This window comes from Panthera pardus, unplaced genomic scaffold (assembly GCF_024362965.1).
Source record: "Panthera pardus isolate Hobbes unplaced genomic scaffold, ASM2436296v1 HiC_scaffold_11, whole genome shotgun sequence".
NCBI classification, from domain to species: Eukaryota; Metazoa; Chordata; class Mammalia; order Carnivora; family Felidae; genus Panthera; species Panthera pardus.
In genome coordinates, this window is record NW_026526666.1 from 105,737,861 (window position 1) to 105,755,849 (window position 17,989).

The 17,989-nt window shown below is 60.3% G+C and overlaps 1 protein-coding gene across 7 annotated transcripts in view; it reads left to right on the forward strand.

The window, feature by feature from the left end:
* Positions 1-17,989, forward strand: part of CFAP74 (cilia and flagella associated protein 74) — a 78,557-nt gene that overhangs the window by 29,916 nt on the left and 30,652 nt on the right. For 4 of the 7 annotated variants that reach the window (XM_053899097.1, XM_053899098.1, XM_053899101.1 and 1 more), the window contains exons 6-16: positions 186-290; positions 5,424-5,597; positions 6,042-6,152; positions 6,532-6,634; positions 7,470-7,627; positions 8,820-9,024; positions 10,410-10,571; positions 11,054-11,227; positions 11,723-11,841; positions 14,263-14,329; positions 14,702-14,791. In XM_053899097.1, coding sequence (XP_053755072.1) covers positions 186-290; positions 5,424-5,597; positions 6,042-6,152; positions 6,532-6,634; positions 7,470-7,627; positions 8,820-9,024; positions 10,410-10,571; positions 11,054-11,227; positions 11,723-11,841; positions 14,263-14,329; positions 14,702-14,791 — 1,468 coding nt within the window. The remainder of the gene's footprint in view (positions 1-185; positions 291-5,423; positions 5,598-6,041; positions 6,153-6,531; positions 6,635-7,469; positions 7,628-8,819; positions 9,025-10,409; positions 10,572-11,053; positions 11,228-11,722; positions 11,842-14,262; positions 14,330-14,701; positions 14,792-17,989) is intronic. The other 3 variants (XM_053899100.1, XM_053899102.1, XM_053899099.1) reach the window with 2 other exon arrangements.

Below are 17,989 nucleotides of genomic sequence, written 5' to 3' on the forward strand. Positions count from 1 at the left end.
CTGTTCTTGAAGGCCTTCCCCGCTGGCCGGTGTAGACAGATTTCTCTCTTGAAAATGAAGAGGCCAGCTGAAGGCCTCAGTGGGATAGTGGCCACCGGGGGCTTTCTCTGGGAGCCAGGCTGACGCCACCTCCCCGCCCCCCCACTCCCCTGCCCCCCTGCCCCTCTGCCCCCGTGCCTCAGCAGTGCCTCCGTGGGCCGCCTCCAGGCGGTGTCCAGACGCCTGTGCACGGAGCTGGACGACGAGAGAGCCCTGCAGTCCCAGCTCAGAGCCGCGTTGCTGAAGAGCGAGTGAGTTGGGGGCGGAGGGGGGCTCCCTGCGCACAGGCAGGACGCGGCCCGCGTGGTTTGCGTGTAACTTTTAAGCTGCCTAGGAGTGGGAACGGAGCCCGTTAAATGAAATCATTGAAAGGATAAGACTTCACGTTTTTTGAAATGTTTCCCACTTTCTCCATGTTTGTTTGCGTTTCTGAGAACTATGACACCTGCTTCTTTTCCTTTCCCCTCTTTCCTGCTTCCTGCTTCCGGAGAACCACCAGCACCGTGTTTAAACAGTGTTTCACTGTTTCACAACCTTTCTAGAAGCAACCCCCAGCAAAGACACTGGTGCTTGGGTTTGGGTCGTAAACAGCAGCATTGCCTCTAGCTAGCTGCCGCAAGAAAGGGGGTTTAGGAGGGGATCAGATTCCTGGCGTCCCTCGTGCCCTGCTTCCCCCCCCACAGCGGCCCCCTCCCCCAGACGCTGGCCGGGCAGCCTCTGGGAAACGTGCAGGAAGGCACAGAGGGCCAGGACAGGGCATTGGCGGCAGGCCACCTGCTGCTGGAAAAACCACAGCTGTCCCCTGCCCCTCCCGACCACAGGGACTCTCAGGGAGCGGGGGGTGGGGACAGGAATCCGTCTCTAACCCAGCCCTCCTTTAAGTTAGGCACAGTCCAGCCCTGGGTCCTGTGGTGCTTTAGCATAATCTAGTGGGGAGGCGGGAGGACAGAGAGGTGGCCGGGATGGTAGGGCCGTCTGTGAGTGAGCGTGGGAGGACGATGGACGTTTATGTGGCCCTTGTTTGACGGCGCAAAACACCCCGAGCCCCCTTGGCCCCAGCCGTCCTAGTGACATCCTTTACGGCAAGAGGGTCCCACTTGGGGGTTGCAGGGGGTTATCCCGTCTCCAGCCGGGAAGACCCCTCACCCTTCCATGACACTCGTGGCCTCCACATTTTGAAGATTATGGGCCAGTGAAGGCCCCTTAAGTTGTCTTTGCGTGATGCTTCCTTGTGACTGTTGGCTGGAATACCCCCGAGTGACGCCATGTCCTTCTGGGGGGGGCCTCTCAACGAGGCGCATGATGGCGACCCGTCCCGTTTCCGGTGGGGGGACTTTGGTGGCTGGGTCGAGGTGGTGCCTGCCGGGGTTCTCCACGCAGCGCGACACCTTTGGAAATGAATCCGTAACGTGTGGTGGACGCTCAGAGGCTCTGGGATCCTGTCCTCGCCCCCTTGCGGGCGCTGGTGTCTGAATTGAGTGGTGTTTCTTGCCTGCACCAATCATGATGGCGATGGCGATGGCGATGACGGCCCCCAAAGACGCTCTAAGTCCGCGCTCCTTCCGCGGCTGCGGGCCGGCCTTCTGGTGTGAAGAACAGCGTCTCTTCTCCACATCCGTTTGCTTATCGGCGTAGACTCTGATTTCTGTTTTAGTCAGCGGCATACGGTCACTTCCGTCATTATTCGCCTTGACACTCCGGTCCTCCCAAGTCGGTGAGCGGGCCTCTTTCAAGCTGGCTCCTAGGCCCTTTGACACGTCCCTGTCCCTGACACTCTTGGAGTGCTCTCGGGCACCAGGACACGTTCCACGCCCCCCGATTCATCCTCCCGCCCCAGCTCTGGACTCAGCCTGGTTTGTAACTGAGGAGTGGGGTTTGGAGGTCTAGAGCTGGGCGCCGCTGATGCCCGTGGCCGCGAGGACCTTGCTGCTCCCAGGCCCTTGCGGCAGGCGGGGACAGCAAACCCGTGCACGTCTGTGTGTGTCCCTGTCTTGAAACCAGCTCCAACAGAACTGCAGGCTCGTCCCCACCCTCCCCCGCCGTGTCTGCACCTCCTTCCTGTGGCAGTGACCAGCCTGCCTGTCGCTACCCACAACGTTTTCACTGGTTTCCCCGGTCCCCACGTGTAGCCAGTCGCCAACCCTTCCAGCGATCGCCCTGGGACCCTCCTCCTGCGGCCTGACCCCAGCAGCCTGCCCGCCGGCCGCTGCTCACGTGGGCCTGGCTGCTGCCGGACTGTCATTTGCTGCCTTGTTAATCAGCTTTCCCTGAGTCTAATTTACACACGAGAAAATGTATCCCAGACCTTCCCTTGTGCCTCTCCTCAGCAGCCCTGCCCCAGGGGACCACTGGGGAACGCTGACACACTGTGTCCCTTCCTATTAAATGTGTTCAGTGTGCCAGGGCACCTGGTGGCTCAGTTGGTGGAGTGACTGACTTAATTTCTGCTCAGGTCATGATCTCATGGTTCGTGAGTCTGAGCCCCGCATCGGGCGCTGCATTGACAGCGTGGAGCCTGCTGGGGATTCTCTCTCTCTGCCCCTCTCCTGCTTGCGTTCTGTCTCTCTCTCAAAAATAAATAAACATTTTAAAAACATGTTTTAAATGTGCAGAACCATACCTGTTTACCCGGCACCTGGTTTCTCCAGTCCACACAACGGCTCCCAGTTGCATCTGTGGTCTTGTGTGGAGCGGAAGTCCGGGTGCATCCGAGTTTTTTGTAATTATTTTATTTTAGAGAGAGAGCAAGCAAGCAGGAGAGGGGGGCAGAGGGAGAGAGAGTATCTTTGGCAGGTTCCACACTCAGCACGGAACCCGACATGAGCCTCGACCCCCGCAGCCCTGAGATGACCTGAGCCACCCAGGCGCCCCCACATCCACATTTTTACGTAGCAGGAGTCTGGGCGTGTCTGCGGTTTTTTTTTTTTTTAATGTTTTTATTTATTTTTGAGAGAGAGAGATAGAGTGTGAGTGGGTGAGGGGCAGAGACAGAGGGAGACACAGAATCCGAAGCAGCTCCAGGCTCTGAGCCGTCAGCACAGAGCCCGACGTGGGGCTCGAACTCACGGACTGTGAGATCATGACCTGAGCCGAAGTCGGACGCTTCACCGACTGAGCCACCCACGTGCCCCGTGTCTGCGTTTTTATGTAGCGGGAGTCCCAGGTACATCCAGGGTTTAACACGGCAAGCATCATTACCCCCCCCGTCCCTGGATGGCCGGGAACCTAGGAGCAGCGTAGCTGGGGTTCTGGCTCGAGATCTCCCGGGAGGTTACGGTTGAGATGTCAGTCAAGACGGCATCGTGTGGAGGTTCGCTGGGTTGGACGGAGGATCAGCTTCCAAGCTCGCTCAGATCGACCCCCCGCAGGCCTCTCCTGGGGCTGCTGACAAGGGACACTGAGCCCCCAGGGGTGAGCAAAAGCCCCAGTGTCCTCTCGGAAGTGACATCCCATCACCTCTGCCGCATTTGGATCAACCCTGAGACCTGGTGGGCGCGGCCTGCTCCACGGCGTGCGTGCAGGAGGCGGGGTCGTGGGCTGTCATCCTGAGGACTGGCCGCCTCATACTGAGTCTCACATAGGCCCTTCCCCCAGCAAAACCGGCTGCTGCGCGCGGCGCCTGGGGGGGGGGGGGCGGTACACTGAGTGTTCCTCGCGCCTCTGCGCTTCCGCTGTAAAATGTCATCGTGTGGACGTCACGGCAACGCAAGATGAGCTGAGCGACTCTAGCCCCGCAGAGAATCGCAGCAGGTGACAAGAACACGGGTGGAGAAGGAAGCCCTGTGCGCAGAGGAAGTGACCATTCCCAGGAGCACACATCGCCGCGCCCGCCTGGGTCCTGAGGGGCGCGTGTGCCAGAGTGGGGCGCGGCCTGCTGTCTGCTGCGGGCGGACAGGGCGCTCAGCGGATTGAGGCCAGCGCAGCCCTGGAGCGGGCGGGTCCGCGTGGCTGGCCCATCGGCCTCATCGACAGGAGCCTTCTCTCAAGTGGGGTCCTGACGTCCTCATGCTCTGGGCCCATCCCGGGAAGTCCCGCCACCAGCCCCTGGGCCACCAGCCACACCACGAGCGCCGCCACGGGGTCTCCGCGGATCTGTGCCTCCACAAGCGGGGCCCCCGGACGCACATTCTTGGGACTCTGCTCTCAGGGATGACGCGCCTTCAGGCCCTCCTGTGTCGCTGCCGACCACACGCTGGGCAGAAGCCCCCTTCAGCCAGGGACTCCGAGGAGGTGGAGGGGTGGGCAGGCGAGGCGGGCCCCTCCAGGGGGCTCGTGTGCACTGGGGTGCAGGCGGGACGCCTGAATCTGTGGCTCCGTGGCTCAGGTAGTGCCGCTCACTCATTCAACAAGCGGTAGTTGAGGACCTGCTGTAGGCCACACTCCGTTCGAAGCATTTAGGGCTCGCCGGTGAATAGAACAAGTGAAAAGCCGTGTCCGGGGAGCCTCTGTCTTCGTGGTAACGGGAGGCAGACGATCAGCCAAACGTGAAGTTCGGGACGGGTGGCCCGTGTCACGCGGTCCCTGCGTCCCTGGACTCGAGCTTCTGTCCCACCTGGGTCCAGCAGCAAGGCCAAAGGCCACGGGCAGCCTCGCACCGCAGGCTCCGTGCAGGGGCCCGGCCACGCCCGGGGCAGGGTGTCTGCCGCAGGGGCCCGGCCGAGAGCCTTTGCTGACCTTCCTTCCGGCGCTGCGGCAGGCGGCACACGCGGACCTCGCGTCCCCGAAGGTGATGCCCACACAGATCTCACTGGGCTAAAACCAAGGGGCTGGCAGGACTGCCTTCTTTTCTAGGGAGAACCTCTTTCCGGCGTCGTCCAGCCCCCAGACGTGCCCTCCTTCCTGGGCCCACGCCCCTGCCCCATCCTCTAGGCCAGCAGCACCTCTGTGCCTCTGATCTTCCTTCCACCGTCACCTTCTCTTTATTCAGAGAAAGTGGGACTTCAGTCAAATCGCCATCTTTTTCAGGCCTGGGGGCCAGCAATCCATCAGCCACGGTCAGACGTTCCCGCCGCCTGTCCGCGCCCAGACACCCCTCCTGTAGGTCACACAGGGTGCTCATATGGCAGCAGCCCACTTCCCCTCCGTGTCCTGTGCTGCCCGCCCCCCCCCCGGCCCTGTCTCTCGCTGCCGTGCCACAGGGAGCCTCTTTCAAAGGCGGCATCTCCCACCTGTGTCCCCGGCCTATTTCAGAGTGCCACACCGGTCCTCGGGCCAGCCGTGGACACCCTGCGGCTGCAGGCCCAGAGGGCTTCCAGGAGGAGGAGCCGCCCTTGACTAGTGGTCGTCAGAACTGCGTGGCCAGGCCCTCCCGGACCCCCTGGAATGGACGCTCCTCAGAGGGTGTGGCCTTTGCCGACACAAACAAAAGTGCCTCTTGTTTGAAGGAGCGCCATGTGGCACATTGCGATCCAGAAGGGACAGCTTGAGGACGTCCGATCGTCTGCCCAAGAGGAGGAAGCGGCTGCCAGGAAGGGCCTCCGGGTGCACGCGGCCGAGCAGCTGCACCGCGAGGAGGAGGCCCTGAAGAAGGCCGAGAGGAACCGGCTGCTGAGGGTCAGGTGGGTGGCCAGGACCTGCCGGGGGGCCTCAGCCCTTCTCCAGAGCCAGCTCCTCTGTGGCCCCGCCTGAGCCCCTGGCCAGAGTCCTGACCCCGCGGGTCCCCGGGCGCAGCCCCTGCCCAGGGCCTCCTGTTTGGCCAGGCTGCTGAGCAGGGCAGAACAGCGCCCGCAGGTGCGTCACAGGCCCGCTCCCGCTCCCCTGGTGCGGTCCCCATCTCCTTCCCTCCCAGTCCTCGTCCGGGGTCCTCCCCACCCCTCCCCCTGCTCACCCCATCCGGCCCGTTGCCAGCTTTCCCTGCCGCTTCTATGGGAGCCAAGCCCCTGGACACCGGCAGCGCTCTCGCCCTGGGCACAGGTGCCGCCGGCCTGGCTCTCAGGGTCACCTGTTCCCTCAAGAGCCGGTGCTCCATGAGTTTCCGTTCCCACTGTCCCCCGCCACCGCAGGAAGGCCATGCACCTGCAGAAGGAGCACAGGCTCAGGCACCAGAAGCTGGTGGAAGATGCCAAGAAGAATCACAAGATCGCGGTGAAGTTCCTGAAGGCTTCCCTGGGAAGGTAGCGTCCTCAGACTCCCCCCATTGATACCCTGGAGGAGAAATATAAGAAATACAAGAATCTTGTTTTTGTTTTACTGTCCCCGATTTTATTATTAAATCATTACCCTACTGTCAGAACATAATAAAGCTGTATTTTTAGTTTCGAGCTGACTTCCTGCTTGTGTTCAGAAAAGGACCTGCGGTGAGTTGCCAGGGGCCTGTCCAGAGAAGCCTGTTTCAGTGTTCCCTAGAAATTGACGTTCAACATAACGCTTTCCATGTGTCTTTAATGTGGTCACGTTTAATTATTTCCTTGACGGACGTGACCACCGTGCAGTTCTGTAACCGCAAGTCAACGTGCCCCGGTACCTGTGGTTAAAAAACGTGCCTTCTTCCAGAATCCGCGAGCAGGAGAGGGAGAAGGAGATGGGGTCCCAGGAGCACATGAAGAGGCGCATGGACGCCGTGCTGGCTTTGAAGAACAGTATCAGTGCCAACAGGGTAGGCGACCTGTGTCCACCCTTGCCCTCGGGGCACATCGCACTCCAGGAGGGACAGCTTGACACGCTCGGGGCCCCACGCAGTCCTACAGGAGCCCTCCAGGCAGGCGTGTTTCGTTCCAGGCGGGGGTCCACACCTCGACCCCTCAGCCTGCCCTGCCCTGTCATCTGGCTTCCCTGCCCCTTGGGACGGGAGTCCCGTGTCCTCAGACTTGCCACTCAGTCGCTTCCTGGGGGTTACAGAGCCTCCCCCCACAGGTCTGTTGCCCCTGGGCCCGTGCTGGCACTAGCCAGGTGCCCCGCCGGGCAGGAAGAAATCAGCGCAGGCCTGTCCTCCTGGGGCCTGGTCCACGGGAGGAGCCATGGCAGGTCTCCAGGGGGACCGGGGCGCAGCGAGGCCATGTGCAGGGGTCCAGGGTCCTGTTGGAGGAAGTGATATCCCCCTGGGGCCCAAGGGTGTGGCAGTTAGGCCTGGAGAGTGGAGAGGGGAACAGCATTTGCAAAGGCTCAGAGGCAAGAGCGAGCAGGCCTCCTGGAGGGGAGCCCAGCATGGCAAGGGGGCAGAGGCGAGGCACCAGGCCTGCAGCGCTGTGGACGACAGCCAGCTGGAGGGGCGGGAAGCCCCTGAGGATTTTAAGGACAGGTGGTTGGTGGATGGGCGGGACCAGGCAAGGGTGGGGCTCTGCAAACCTGTGCTCCGGCATCTCAGGGCTGAGTTAACGTCACCGGCTCAACAGAGAGCTGCCGTGTGTATGTGTGTGTGTGTGTGTGCGCACATGTGTGCACACGCATGTGCATGTGCCAGTGGTATACCCTCACTTTTCTCTGTTCCCAAGGAAACACTCCGGAAATTTCAAGCATGGGGCCAGGCCAAGGCAGAGCTGGCTGAGCAGAAGGCCCGGGCCCAGAAGGAGATGATTCTGGCCCAAGGTGGGGACGCTTTCAGACACCTTTTCCATCAACGCCAGCGCCAGGAGCTGGAAGCCCAGAACCGGTGAGTGCGAGGTGGCTTCCTGGGGGAGGTGCCCGCCTGGGCCGAGGGAGGCCTGTCCCTCACAATTAGCCAAGCTGCTTTCCTCCCTGGGCTTCTCCCCAGATGGGGGCTCCAGCCCTCCCTCCACACCCTGCTCCTCAGACCCCAACAGGTGAGGCCTCCCGTGGGCCTCAGAGCACAGACCTTTCGACCCCCATCACCTCTAGCGTGGCCCCCCTCAGGCTCCTGGCCTGGCTTCCTGGTTTCTCAGGAGCTGCCCCAAGCCCCCGACGCAGCTCACTCTCTGTGTCTCCGGGCTCTCCAGGCCCCTCCGCGGGGGGCCGTGGGGGGTCTGGGCTCACCCTTCACGCCCTCATGGGCTTCGCTTTCCGATTTCCTCCAAAGGGCACTCGGTGCTGCCTTCTCAGTATGCCCTGCACCCTCGTCATTCACCCTGAGAACCCCCCTCAACCCTGCAAGGTCCCAGTACACAGCTCTCCAGGCCACACTCTGTCCTGCCTCCCGCCCCCACACCCCCCCGCAGGCGTGGGCTTCCTGAGATCCAGAGGTCTGCGTTCTGGTCCTGCCCACCTCCTGAAGGGCACATCCCTTCTCCCCCCCCACCACCACACCCCCTTCACAGGCACGATTGGTGCGTACCCGGGTGTGGCCTCCTGGTCCTCTCCCTGGGGACAGCATCTCCTGCCAGGGAGTCACAGTGCTCTGGCTGTCACCACAGGAGCTGTGCCATCAGTCGTCCTGCTAGGGGCTCCCAGGGGCGGCTCCACCCGTGCCTCCGTCTGGCGCAGGCCGGGCACGTAGGAAGAGCCAGGGACAGAGTTGGAATGAGTGAAGAAATGAATGAGTGAAGGAATGAATGAGCACGTGAGTGAATGGCCTCGAGCCCTAGTGAGGCCGTGGTTTGTGCCTCGCTGGAGTGCCCGGCTGCCAGCCTGGAAACCTGGAGTAAAAGGCACGTCCTGTGGGGTCAGGTTTGCTGTGGGGCCCGGGCGGGGCAGGAATCTCAAGGCCCGGGTCTCCGGCCTGGCAGCCTTCCTGGGCCTCATCTGTCTGCTCCCTTGGGAGCCAGGGGGCCCGGCCAGAATCAGCTCCCGGCAGCCCTGAGCCCAGCGGGGCGGCACCTCCCGAGGGAGGGGCCCCAAAGGCAGCTCGCAGCTCACCTCCCCTGGTTCCACACGGCGTTTTCCCACAGCGCCTTCGAGGAGCAGCAGAAGCTCAGAAAGCAGGAGATCATAGGTCGGATTCTGAAAGAAGAGGCTGCGGAAGAAACCAGGAGGAAGAGGCAGTCTTCTCCCACCAGAGCCACGGGCCGGCTGACCCTGAGAGATGAGACGTGGGGCTACATCGCGGACGTCTGCGAGGACAGGGGCACGGTGGCCCTTCCCCGCAACCTGCTGGTGAGCCAGAGGCCCCTGTCTGGTCACAAGTCCCCGGGGACGTGGTTGGGCCTCGAGACATTGTGTGACCATCCCCGGCTAAGACCCCTCAGCCGAAACCGTGTGGCCTGCACCAGGCTGTCTTCCGGCCTCCCTGCTCCCCGGGGGCCCCGCGGGGGGGGGACGCGCTCGGGCCTCCCCACGGCTCCTCTCTGCGGCACGCAAGATGGCGGGCCACACGGCGTCCACCTGGGAGCTGTCCTTTCCCAGGTGACGGCGCAGGTACAAGGGGCCGAGGCCCAGGTCTCCGGTGGCTCATCCGCCGCAGGATCCGCCTCTGCGGACTCCACTGCAGGTGCGGAAGCCCGTAGCGTCCTCCGCAACAAGAGTGGCTCAGGCCGCCTTACCTGTCCCTAGACAAAAAGACAGGCAGTGAGCACAGGCCAGTCCCGGGCCACGGGGCTCTCTGTGCACATGCCTGTCACCACCCTGGCACCAGATGCTCTCAACACCCCCCAGAGACCAGCCGCTTCCACGTCCTGTACCCCCTCGCCGCTCACGCGTCATCCTCCTGAGGGCCGGCTCCAGGCCAGCACCCCCACCCCACCCCCGGGGCTGGTGACCCATACCTGTCTCCGGGAGTGAGGGGCAGGGACATCAGGACCCCTCCTGAGCCCAGTTCAGCACTCCCACTCCTGCCCCGTGCGCCTCAAAACCTGAAGGTGCGGGTCGCCGGCTCCCCGGGGCCTCTGCGGGCTCTTCACTCTGTTCCCAGGCGCGTTTCCGGTCTCTGCCCGGTCCCTGCCCGCCACTGTGGAGTCTACCCCTCTGGGCCGTCACCCCTGCCGCCTCCTCCCTGGCCCGCCCAGCCGCCTGCCCTGCCGTCCACACTAGGTGTCCTGTGTTTCTCCGTGTCAGCACCCAGTCTGCTTCCCCGGGAGCTCTCCACACATCGCAGCCACATCCCCCTCCGTCTACGGCTGATGCTCCCTAGAGGGGGGCCCCACGCCGTCCCCTCTGAAGCCCAGTCCCAGAACCCGTGTCCTCCGGAGGGAAGGCTTTTCCAGGGCGTGGTTTATCTAAGCAAAAATTAGAAATAACACGAAACTGAGGATGGTGAAGAAGATTGTAGCAGGCCCGTAAATCCATGTTCTGTGGACTCTTTTGTGAGTATTGGAGAAAGATATGTAATGATGTGTCTGAAGTTACTTATATTTGAAATGGGAAAGGGTTACGAAACAGACCGTGTTCTAGTCTCCAGGTAAAGAGGAAAAGAACCCGTAGAAGAGCCAGGTTGTCCGTAGCCATGTGCCCGAGGGTCTTGTGATGGCGGCTATGTTCTTCTCTCGCTGATCTGTAGAGTCCCTTGTCTTCTGTGATTAGCTATGAATTTCTCTCCCCAACAGCAGGACAGCGGAGCGGTCTCACCCCCCAGAGCCTCTCAGTTACTGGAAGCCATCTCCTATGAGTGCGTCCAGGGGGACTCGGGGAACATCACCTGGGAACATGACACGCTGGCCGAGCCGGAGATCCCCGGGCTCTGGAAGGAAGACTATAAGCCGAACCAGGTAAGCGCTTCCTGCCCTCAATTCCGAGAAGTTGGACAGCAGCCCCGACGCCGGCTGACCTGGAGTCAAGGCCGCAGACAGAGCCCCTTCCCCACCATGTCCCTCAGGGAGGCACCTTTATTTGTGCTGCCTGAGAAAACATGGCTCCGGTTAAACATTTCAGACCTTTCTCTTGGCCTAATTGAAAAATCTAGAAACCCCCCGCCTCTGCCGTCACTTCCCACAAATCCAACGCGATCCTGGACGTGCCTGCTCGTCCCTCTTTCCTTTTCCTCTGAAGTGAGGACCGCCAGCCTCGCTCAGGCCAGGGCTCTCTAAGTGGCCTGCCGGGCGGTCGCGCTGCCCCTGCCCCGGCCGCTCTGGGCCCTGACGCCGTGCCGCTAACTTCTGCGGCCCCCGGCTGCCCTAGGCCACCTGGAGAGGATCGCCTCGCTGGGCCCGGGCTTGCCCTCGAGCGCGACGCTGTTTCTGTGGAAACCCAGGTGCCCAAAGAGGAGGTGGACAGGAAGCCCGTGGGCGGGACAAAGATGGACAAGGACATCCTGGCGCGCACCATGGAGCAGCTGCGCAGCAGGGTGACCCACAGGCAGGTGGCATCCGGGCACGAGTTCAAAGGTCGCCCCTTCAATAGCAAACCCAAGCTCATCCACTTCAAGGTGAGGAGGGGCTACTCGCCTGGCCTGGTGCTGAGAGTGTTGTGAGGGGTCAGACGCCAGCCCCACAAGGGGACCCGGCCCGGGGGACAGCCTCCCTGGAAAGGGACGGTGAGGAGGTCGGTCCTCGCACGTAGTCACAGCCGCCGGACTCTGCAGGGGAGGAGGCTGGCGGGCTCCTGGGATGCCACACGGGCCCTAGTCCTTCAGACGGAGTGGGGTGCCGGCCCCAGAGCCCACACCGTCCGAGGTCCCCAGGAAGCCGTTTCCTGCCCCCGCCGTCCCTGCTCTCCATGCGTCCCCAGGGGAGCGCTTCCTGAGTCAGGAAACCTTGGGACTTGTTCCTGGTCTCCTATCAGGACGCTCCTCCGCTCCTCACCGAGACCTTCCTCGTGTGGTCACACGCTGGCCGTCGGGGGGCACACGAGGAGAGGCCGCAGGGCGCTCACACGGCGCCTTCCCCCCGACGGCTTCGAAGGACTCCTCCGACTTTTCCAGGACTTCGACGTCGGCAAAGTGTACAAGAAGAAGATCACGCTGATAAACGCCACCTACACCATCAACCACTGCAAGCTGGTGGGCGTGGAGGAGCACCTCAGGGACTTCGTCCACGTCGAGTGAGAGCCGGCGGGGCGCGGGTGCGGGTGCGCCGTCCTCGGCCTTCACGCCCGCCTGGCGCTCGCTCTGGTGGCCGCTCCGTCTTCTTGTGCTGACGCGGCCCGAGGCCAGCCCAGGTGTGCGTGATGACTCTCCTTCCGGGTCAGTGTCTCGGTGCCCACCCCTCTGGGTGAGACGTCCCTGGCGGTTGTTGGGCCTTCTCTGGGTGAAGGTTCGAGCCGTCCTGCTTCAGGACTGTCCCCTCCCACTGTGTGCGTGTCCCCTGTGTAGCCACGTTTCTGTTTTCCTTCTTTGAAGCCCCGCTGGTGCTCGAGAGGCGGCCCCGTCTGCCGTTTTCTTCCTGGCCCCTTTAACGCTTGCTCATGTCCCGCTTTAAGTGTTCCTCATTTTTCTCACGTTCTTGTGTCTCTCGCCGTGTCTGCTGTAGTGTCTCTCTTTTCTCCTGCTCCGTAGCATTTTGCCTCTGGTTTTAAGAAGGTTTCTTCTGGTTCTGCCAGCTTTTTATAGACGGGTCTGCAGGCCCGAGATGGCCCAGGATGGCTCCCCACCGCCCGTCCCCACGGCCTCTCCCTGTGATCCACACTCGCTGACCGTGGGACACACTGTTCTCTTCCGGGGGCTGCTTGTGGCTCAGACGTGGGATCTCTGTTCCCCCTTCTCTCTTTCCGCCAGCTTATCTGCATAGGCGCGTGTGGGCAGAGCGTGGCCAGAAATTCCTGTGTATCACTAACTTATTCTGTCCTGCATTCGTGCTGGAGGCACAGGATTTACTTGTGGTCTGCTAGTTTTTCGTGTTGATCTGCGGGTCTCTGGGGGACTTGGGGCCCAGACTCGCGGTATCAGCCCCCCGGCGTCCTGAAGCACTCCTCCCCAGGACCGGGCTGGGGTCTGATTGGCGGCTGTCTCCCCCCCACCCCCCCACCATGGAGTTTATCACCCTCCGTCTGCTGGCTTCTGTGGCTGCTGCTGGGAAGGCCCAGCCCTGGGTCGTTGTCTGGCTTCCCGTGTGGTTGCCTTCAGGCTCCCTTGTCCCTGAGGTCCGGCAGCGCCTCCGCGGTGTGTCAAGTGCGGGTCGATCTGCTTAGACGGGCTTAGGGCTCACTGAGGATTCAGACCTCTGAAAAAGCCTACACGTTTCTCAGCCCCACCCTGTCCTCCACCCCTGAAGTGTGTGCTGCAGTATTTTCTCGAATCCAACACCCCACTGGCCCTTCTCTCTTTGTGTCTCCGAGAGCCTCGTATTTCAGTGGCCATACTTCTCGTTTCTGGAAGCCTGCACTCTGCCTCAGGTCAGCAGCCACCGGACACTGTCTTCTTCCTTTGTCACCTCTGTGATTCTCTATTTCCATCTTTGATAAGTTTGTTTGTCTTTAACTTTTTTTACGTTTATTTTTGAGAGACAGAGTGTGAGCAGGGGAGGGGCAGAGAGACAGGGAGACAGAATCCAAAGCAGGCTCCAGGCTCTGAGCTGTCAGCACAGAGCCCGACACAGGGGCTCAAACCCATGGACCATGAGATCATGACCTGAGCCGAAGTCGGACGCTTAACCGACTGAGCCCCCAGGCACCCCACCATCTCTGATAATTTTAACATGACATCTTTGAAAGTCTCCATTCAACCATTCTCTTATCTGAGGCTCTTGGAGTTTGGCCCTGCCGTCTGCATGTGTGTGGCTGGCTTACACGTGTCCTTTCCAACCTAGGATCCCCGTCTTCTCACCAGGGGGGGCTCCGTCCCCTGGAGTCTCTGTGATATAGTATCCAAAAGCTTCCCTCCCCCCTGGAGAAGTTTTGGATTTCTTCTGCCTGGTATGTGGGGTCATTACCAGGCAGGGGAAAGCAATTACATTAAATTTTTAGCTTGCGTATTTCTAATCCAAGCACCTTAGGTAAAATTCAACCTTGTGAAAACACACCTCAGGTTAGCAATTCTCTGGAAGCTGCTTTTCCTCACCCAGGATCCAGACCAAGACAGACCGACTGCCTTTGAGTCTCCCTGTGAAGCGGGGGCTCTTTTCCTGGCTCCTTCACTGAAAGTGGGGTTCAGAGGGTGCCAGCTGTGTGCAGGGTCCGTGCTAGCTCCCAGCTGGCTCCCAGCCCTCACGCTAGTGTTAAAACACGAGGCCCTTGGTTCCGGACCTGACACCGCATGTCCCCAGGGAACCGCGGCCGCCGCTTGGCCCCTGGCATCCGTTCCCTCTGGGGACGCGCCTCACTCGCCCCTTTACTCACTCCGCACACATTCAGATGTTATTCGAGTGTCTCCTGGGGCCTGGGCACCGGGGCACAACACCCAGGATGGGCGGGGAGGGCTCCAGAAGGCCCACTCGGTGCCTGCTCGGGGCCCTGGCTGTTGGGAAGTTCCAACAGCGCCTCCCCTGTCAATCTGATGTCGAGCCCCATGGATTGTTGTGCCTACAGCTTTGACCCCCCTGGTCCCATGTCAGCCGGGATGTCCTGCGAAGTCCTTGTCACCTTCAAGCCCATGGTGAGCGTCTGTTCCAAAAGCAGATGATGCGCAGGGATTTTTCTCACCCGTCGTGAGTGGGTGGTGGGTAGAACGGGGTCTCTGCAGACACAGATGACGGGGGAAGGACGCGAGGGCCTCAGCAGGGGTCACACACGCCCCTGTGCCGCTTTATCTCCAGACACTTGCGGCACGTACCTGGCATTGCTCACAATTAGGGGCCTGCGCTGAGGGTTCATAGCCAGCAGGCGGGTCTGTAGGTACTCTTGGGTCTAAGTGGGGTGTGTTAGAGTGGTCGGACGGGCCCAGGCCCAGCCCGTGGTTGTAGAGACACAGCCCGTGTCCCTGGGCAAAGTTACAAATGTTATGGTGCTTGGGTGTTTTGTTTTTTAGATAAACAAGGATCTGGAAGGAAGCGTCTCATTTCTGGCTCAGACGGGTGGATTTTCTGTTCCACTGAAGTGTTCCACGAAGAAGTGTATGGTAGGTCCAGGGACGCCTGAGCTGGGTGGGGCTGCACCGTGCATCCTGGGTCCGGGCCCAGGTCCGAACAGCTCAGGTCAGGCTGGGGCCGGCCCAGGGGTGGATCGGAGCACGCAGGCCGTTCTTGGGGAGGAAAACGCTCACATTGACGCTGGAAAGCGGGATGCCGGGGGGGGGGGGGGGGGGGGCGTAAATCCCGTGCTGTGCAGAGCCCAGGTCGCAGGAGACCCTCGGGCCCATCTCGGGAGATGCTGGTCCCCTCGGCAGCTCTGGGGTGTCCCCTCGATTTCTCTTTTAAAGCGTGGTCACCAGGCTGTGCGTGACGCCCCCAGAACCGATAACTCAAGTTTGTACCCTTTGACCCCCTTTCCCCATCTCAACCGCCCCCCTGCCTCCTCAACCACCACTCTGCTCTCTGTGTCTATGGGCTTGATTCCACACCTGCGTGAAGCCACACAGGATTTGTCTTTCTCTGTCTGGCTTATCTCACCTAGCCCAGTGCCCTCAAGGTCCATCGGTGCTATTACAAATGGCAAGATTGCCTTTTTTTTTAATTCCACTGTGTGTATGCCCCACCTTCTTCCGTTCGTCCATTGACAGACACTTAGGCTGTCCTCACTGGCTGGTTATTGTAAATAATGTTGCTGTGAATATGAAGGTGCAGACAGTGGGGGTCCCATTAGTGGTTTCATGTCCTTTGGATGTACTGTCAGAGGTGTGATGGCTGGGTCTAGGGCAGCTCTGTTTTAACTCTGGAGGAGCCTCCACACTGCCCCCGAGTGGCCGCACCAGCGTGCACTCCCCGCAACGGTGCACGGTCCCCCTTTCTCCGCATCCTCGACGACACCTGTTGTTTCCCGTGTTGTTGACTGAAGCCAGCCTGACAGGTGTGAGGTGGTGGCGCCTTGTGGCTGTGAGTGGTATTTCCCTGATGATCCATGATGTTGAGCATCTTTCCATGTACCTGTTAGCCATCTGGATGTCTTCTTTGGAGAAATGTCTATTCAGATCCTCTGCCCAGTTTTTTTTTTTAAATGTTTATATTTGAGAGAGACAGAGCATGAGCAGGGGAGGGGCAGAGAGAGAGGGAGACACAGAATCCGAAGCAGGCTCCAGGCTCTGAGCTGTCGGCACAGAACCCGATGTGGGGCTTGAACTCATGAACCACGAGATCATGACCTGAGCCAAAGTCGGATGCTTAGCCGACTGAGCCACCCAGGCACCCCTTTAATTTTTTTTCTCTTGAGAGAGAGAGAAACCGAGCATGAGCTGGGGAGAGGCAGAGCAAGAGAAGGACACAGAATCTGAAGCAGGTCCCAAGTTCTGAGCTGTCAGCACACAGCCCGACGCGGGGCTCAAACTCACAAGCTGTGAAATCATGACCTGAGCTGAGGTCGGACACTCAACCAACTGAGCCGCCCAGGTGCCCCTATCTGCCCGGTTTTAATCAATTTGCTTGGTGTTTTGCTATTGAGTCGTGTGAGTCCTTTATACATTTTGAGTTGCAAATATTTTCTCCCGTACCAGAAGTTGCCTTTTCGCCTTATTTGCCTTTGCAGTGCAGAACTGGTTCTTTTTAAAACTTTATAATTAATTTTTAATTTTTACTATTGGAGTGGAGTTGACACACAGTGTCACATTCGTGTCAGGCACGCAACAAGTGATTCCACGCCTCCGTCACCTGGTGCTCACTATGGTAAGTGTAGTCACCACCCATTCTTCTTTTGATTAAGAAAATTTCAAACATAAGGAAGAGCAGGAAACACAGCACAGTGAACGCCCGTGTGCTGCCTGGATCCCATCTGTTGGCATTCACCACATTTGCCTCGTCTGTCTGTCTGTCTGTCTTGCTGACCCGCTTCCAAGTAGACCGGCGATAGCGTAACACTCAACACCGCACCCTCGCAAAACTTCCACGCGCATCTCGAAGGAGGAGGTTCTGCTACAGAAACCGCCACGTCATCGCCTCTCCCGAGCGAGCAAGTCAGCGCTGACTGCGGCGATGCTGCAGAACAAAACCTCCTACGTCTAGCAGCTTATCGCAGCCACAAGCGTTCTGTCTCACGCCACAGACACGCCGGCGACTGTGGTTTGGCCGACCCAGGCCGGGCTCGGCCGGGCGGCTGGCTCCAGGCTGCAGGTGACGGGGCCTCCTGGCGGGAGCCTCTCGCGGACGACGGTCGTCGCCCAGGCAACGAAGGCCAGCCACACGAGCACATTTCACACCACTCTCGTCCCCTGTCCTAACGCTGACTAAAGCAAGTCGCGTGGCAGCGCCCTGCGTCAGGGGAGCAGAGGAGCCCCCCGTCCCGGCCGCACGGGAGGGCGGGCCGAAGGAGGGAATGGATGAGGGGCGACCGCGGTCTGGAATTCTCGCCCGGAACGTGAGCACGCCTAACCAGCGCCCGTTCCCGGTCCACGTTCACGCGCGCCAGCCGCCCCGAGCCGCCTCCCGGGTCTTCTGCTCTGTCAGCCGGGCACCGGCGTGTGACTGCTGTGTTGTTGTAAGCCATTCCCTTTTCTCCCTTCCATCTTTCGTTGTGGCAAAACACACGCGGCACGGAGTGCACCGTCTTGGCCGCGCGAGGGTCCGCGCTTCAGTAGATTAAGTACATTCACAACAGGCAGGCGCCGCCCCCATCCTTTCCGGAACTCTCCCACCTTCCGGAACCCAAGCTCTGTCCTGTGCCGCCCTCTCCGCCCCCGGGCGCCTCCTCCCCACCCTGGTCTCCAGGGATTTGAGAGCTCCAAGTGCCTTACATAAGTGGAATCACGTGGCACTTGTCCTTTGTGACGGGCTTCTGTGGCTTAGCACGTGTCCTCAGGAGCCATCCGCGCGGCAGCCTCGGCCAGCTCGCTTCCGTCATGTTGCCCCGTGTTTTCACGCGTCCCTCGTTTCCTGTGTGGCTGTCTTCTTTTGTGTTCAGTTGATTTTTTTATAGCGAAACGTTTAAGTTCCTTTCTCATTTCCTTTTGTGTTTGTGCTGTAGCTATTTTCTTTGTGGTTACCAAGGGATTACGTTTAACATCCTGAAGTTAAAGCATTCTGATTTGGATTTATAGCAGCTTAAATTCGGAAGCCTGTGAGACATCCGCTCCTTTACAGCGCGGTCCCCACCCCCTTCGGCTGTTAATGTCACAGAATCGCATCTTTGTGACCGTGTGTCCAAGACCACAAACTAATAACGTCTTAAATGC